At 44.6% G+C, this 1,656-nt stretch overlaps 1 protein-coding gene across 1 annotated transcript in view; it reads right to left on the reverse strand.

The window, feature by feature from the left end:
* The window catches only part of LOC113332175 (extensin-2-like), a 23,349-nt gene extending 22,285 nt beyond the window's left edge, over nucleotides 1–1,064 (reverse strand). The window contains exon 1 of the mRNA XM_026578824.1: nucleotides 39–1,064. Coding sequence (XP_026434609.1) covers nucleotides 39–1,027 — 989 coding nt within the window. The 5' untranslated portion in view covers nucleotides 1,028–1,064. The remainder of the gene's footprint in view (nucleotides 1–38) is intronic.
* Between the last annotated feature and the right edge of the window lie 592 nt (nucleotides 1,065–1,656).

The following is a 1,656-nucleotide window of genomic DNA, read 5'->3' on the forward strand; positions in this document are numbered from 1 at the left end:
TTGGTGCTTCGTACTTGGGGGCGACGTAGGCTGGTGGTGGTGGAGATGCGTAGACGTACTTAGGAGTGTACTTTGGTGCTTCGTACTTAGGGGCGACGTAAGCTGGTGGTAGTGGAGATGCGTAGACATACTTAGGAGTGTACTTTGGTGCTTCGTATTTGGGAGCGACGTAATTAGGAGTGTATTTTGGTGCTTCGTACTTGGGAGCGACGTATTTAGGAGTGTACTTTGGTGCTTCGTACTTGGGAGCGACGTATTTAGGTGTGTATTTTGGTGCTTCGTACTTGTGCGCGACATAATTAGGAGTGTATTTTGGTGCTTCGTACTTGGGAGCGACGTATTTAGGAGTGTACTTTGGTGCTTCGTATTTGGGTGCGACGTATTTAGGAGTGTATTTTGGTGCTTCGTACTTGGGTGCGACGTATTTAGGAGTGTACTTTGGTGCTTCGTACTTGGGAGCGACGTAATTAGGTGTGTACTTTGGTGCTTCGTACTTGGGGGCGACGTAAGCTGGTGGTGGTGGTGATGGAGATGGGTAAACAACAGGAGCAATGTAAGCAGGAGGTGGTGGTGACAGTGATGGGTACACTACAGGAGCTACATAAGCTGGAGGTGGTGGTGATGGAGATGGGTACACTACGGGAGTGTCGTAAGCCGGTGGTGGTGGTGATGGAGATGGGTACACTACGGGAGCGACGTAAGCTGGTGGTGGTGGTGATGGCGATGGATAAACTACGGGTGCGACGTAGGCTGGTGGTGGTGGTGATGGAGATGGGTAAACTACGGGAGCGACGTAAGCTGGAGGAGGTGGTGATGGAGATGGATAAACAACAGGAGCCACGTAAGCAGGTGGTGGCGGTGATGGGTAAACTTTGGGAAGATTTATGTCGGCAATAACCTCCACAACTGGTTTCTTGTAGGGAGTTTCTTTGTAGTTGGGTGTATATGGTTCGTACTCAGCTAGCACCACATTGATCAGAACGAAAAAGGTAAAAGCATGAACCAGACAAGCTGAGAGCCTCGCCATATTGAATAGTGGAGGCAACGGAGAAAGAGAGAATATCTGTTAAGTTGTGGTGTTGAAGAAAGAGGCTTCTACACCCATTTATATAGAGCAACGCGTGATTACTTTTTCTTCCTTGCCAAGTACAATATATTGAATAATACACACTTGGTAGGTGATGTTTCGTGGTGAACCACGAACTTCATGAATAATACGAGTTGATGCTTGCACGATCTTTGGGTAATCGATGACTGGAAGGACACGTTCGTCTACGTGTTGGGATGTTAATTTGTCAACTATAACTATAGAACATACAGATTTGCCAAACATGGTAAGATGTAAGTTAAAGGGTTTCTGTACTGGGTTGGGTCATTCAATTTGATGGAACTAAAGGGATTTGCAAGTGTCTTAAACTTCTAAGTCGATTTGTAACAATTCACACATTAAAAAAAGAAAAAAAAAATATAATATAATTGTTTTCTCCTTCTAAGATGGTGGTAGAAGGATTTCTGTTTTTTTTTTCTTCGAGGGGTCATATTCAAATTCATGCAACAAAAGGGATTTGCAAGCGTCGGAGGAAGCTACACAATGTCTTAAACTTTGCAGAGTCCGATGCATCTAAACTTGTAACAATTCATACATGAAAAAAAAAA

The sequence above is a fragment of the Papaver somniferum genome, unplaced genomic scaffold (assembly GCF_003573695.1).
Source record: "Papaver somniferum cultivar HN1 unplaced genomic scaffold, ASM357369v1 unplaced-scaffold_13, whole genome shotgun sequence".
NCBI lineage: Eukaryota > Viridiplantae > Streptophyta > Magnoliopsida > Ranunculales > Papaveraceae > Papaver > Papaver somniferum.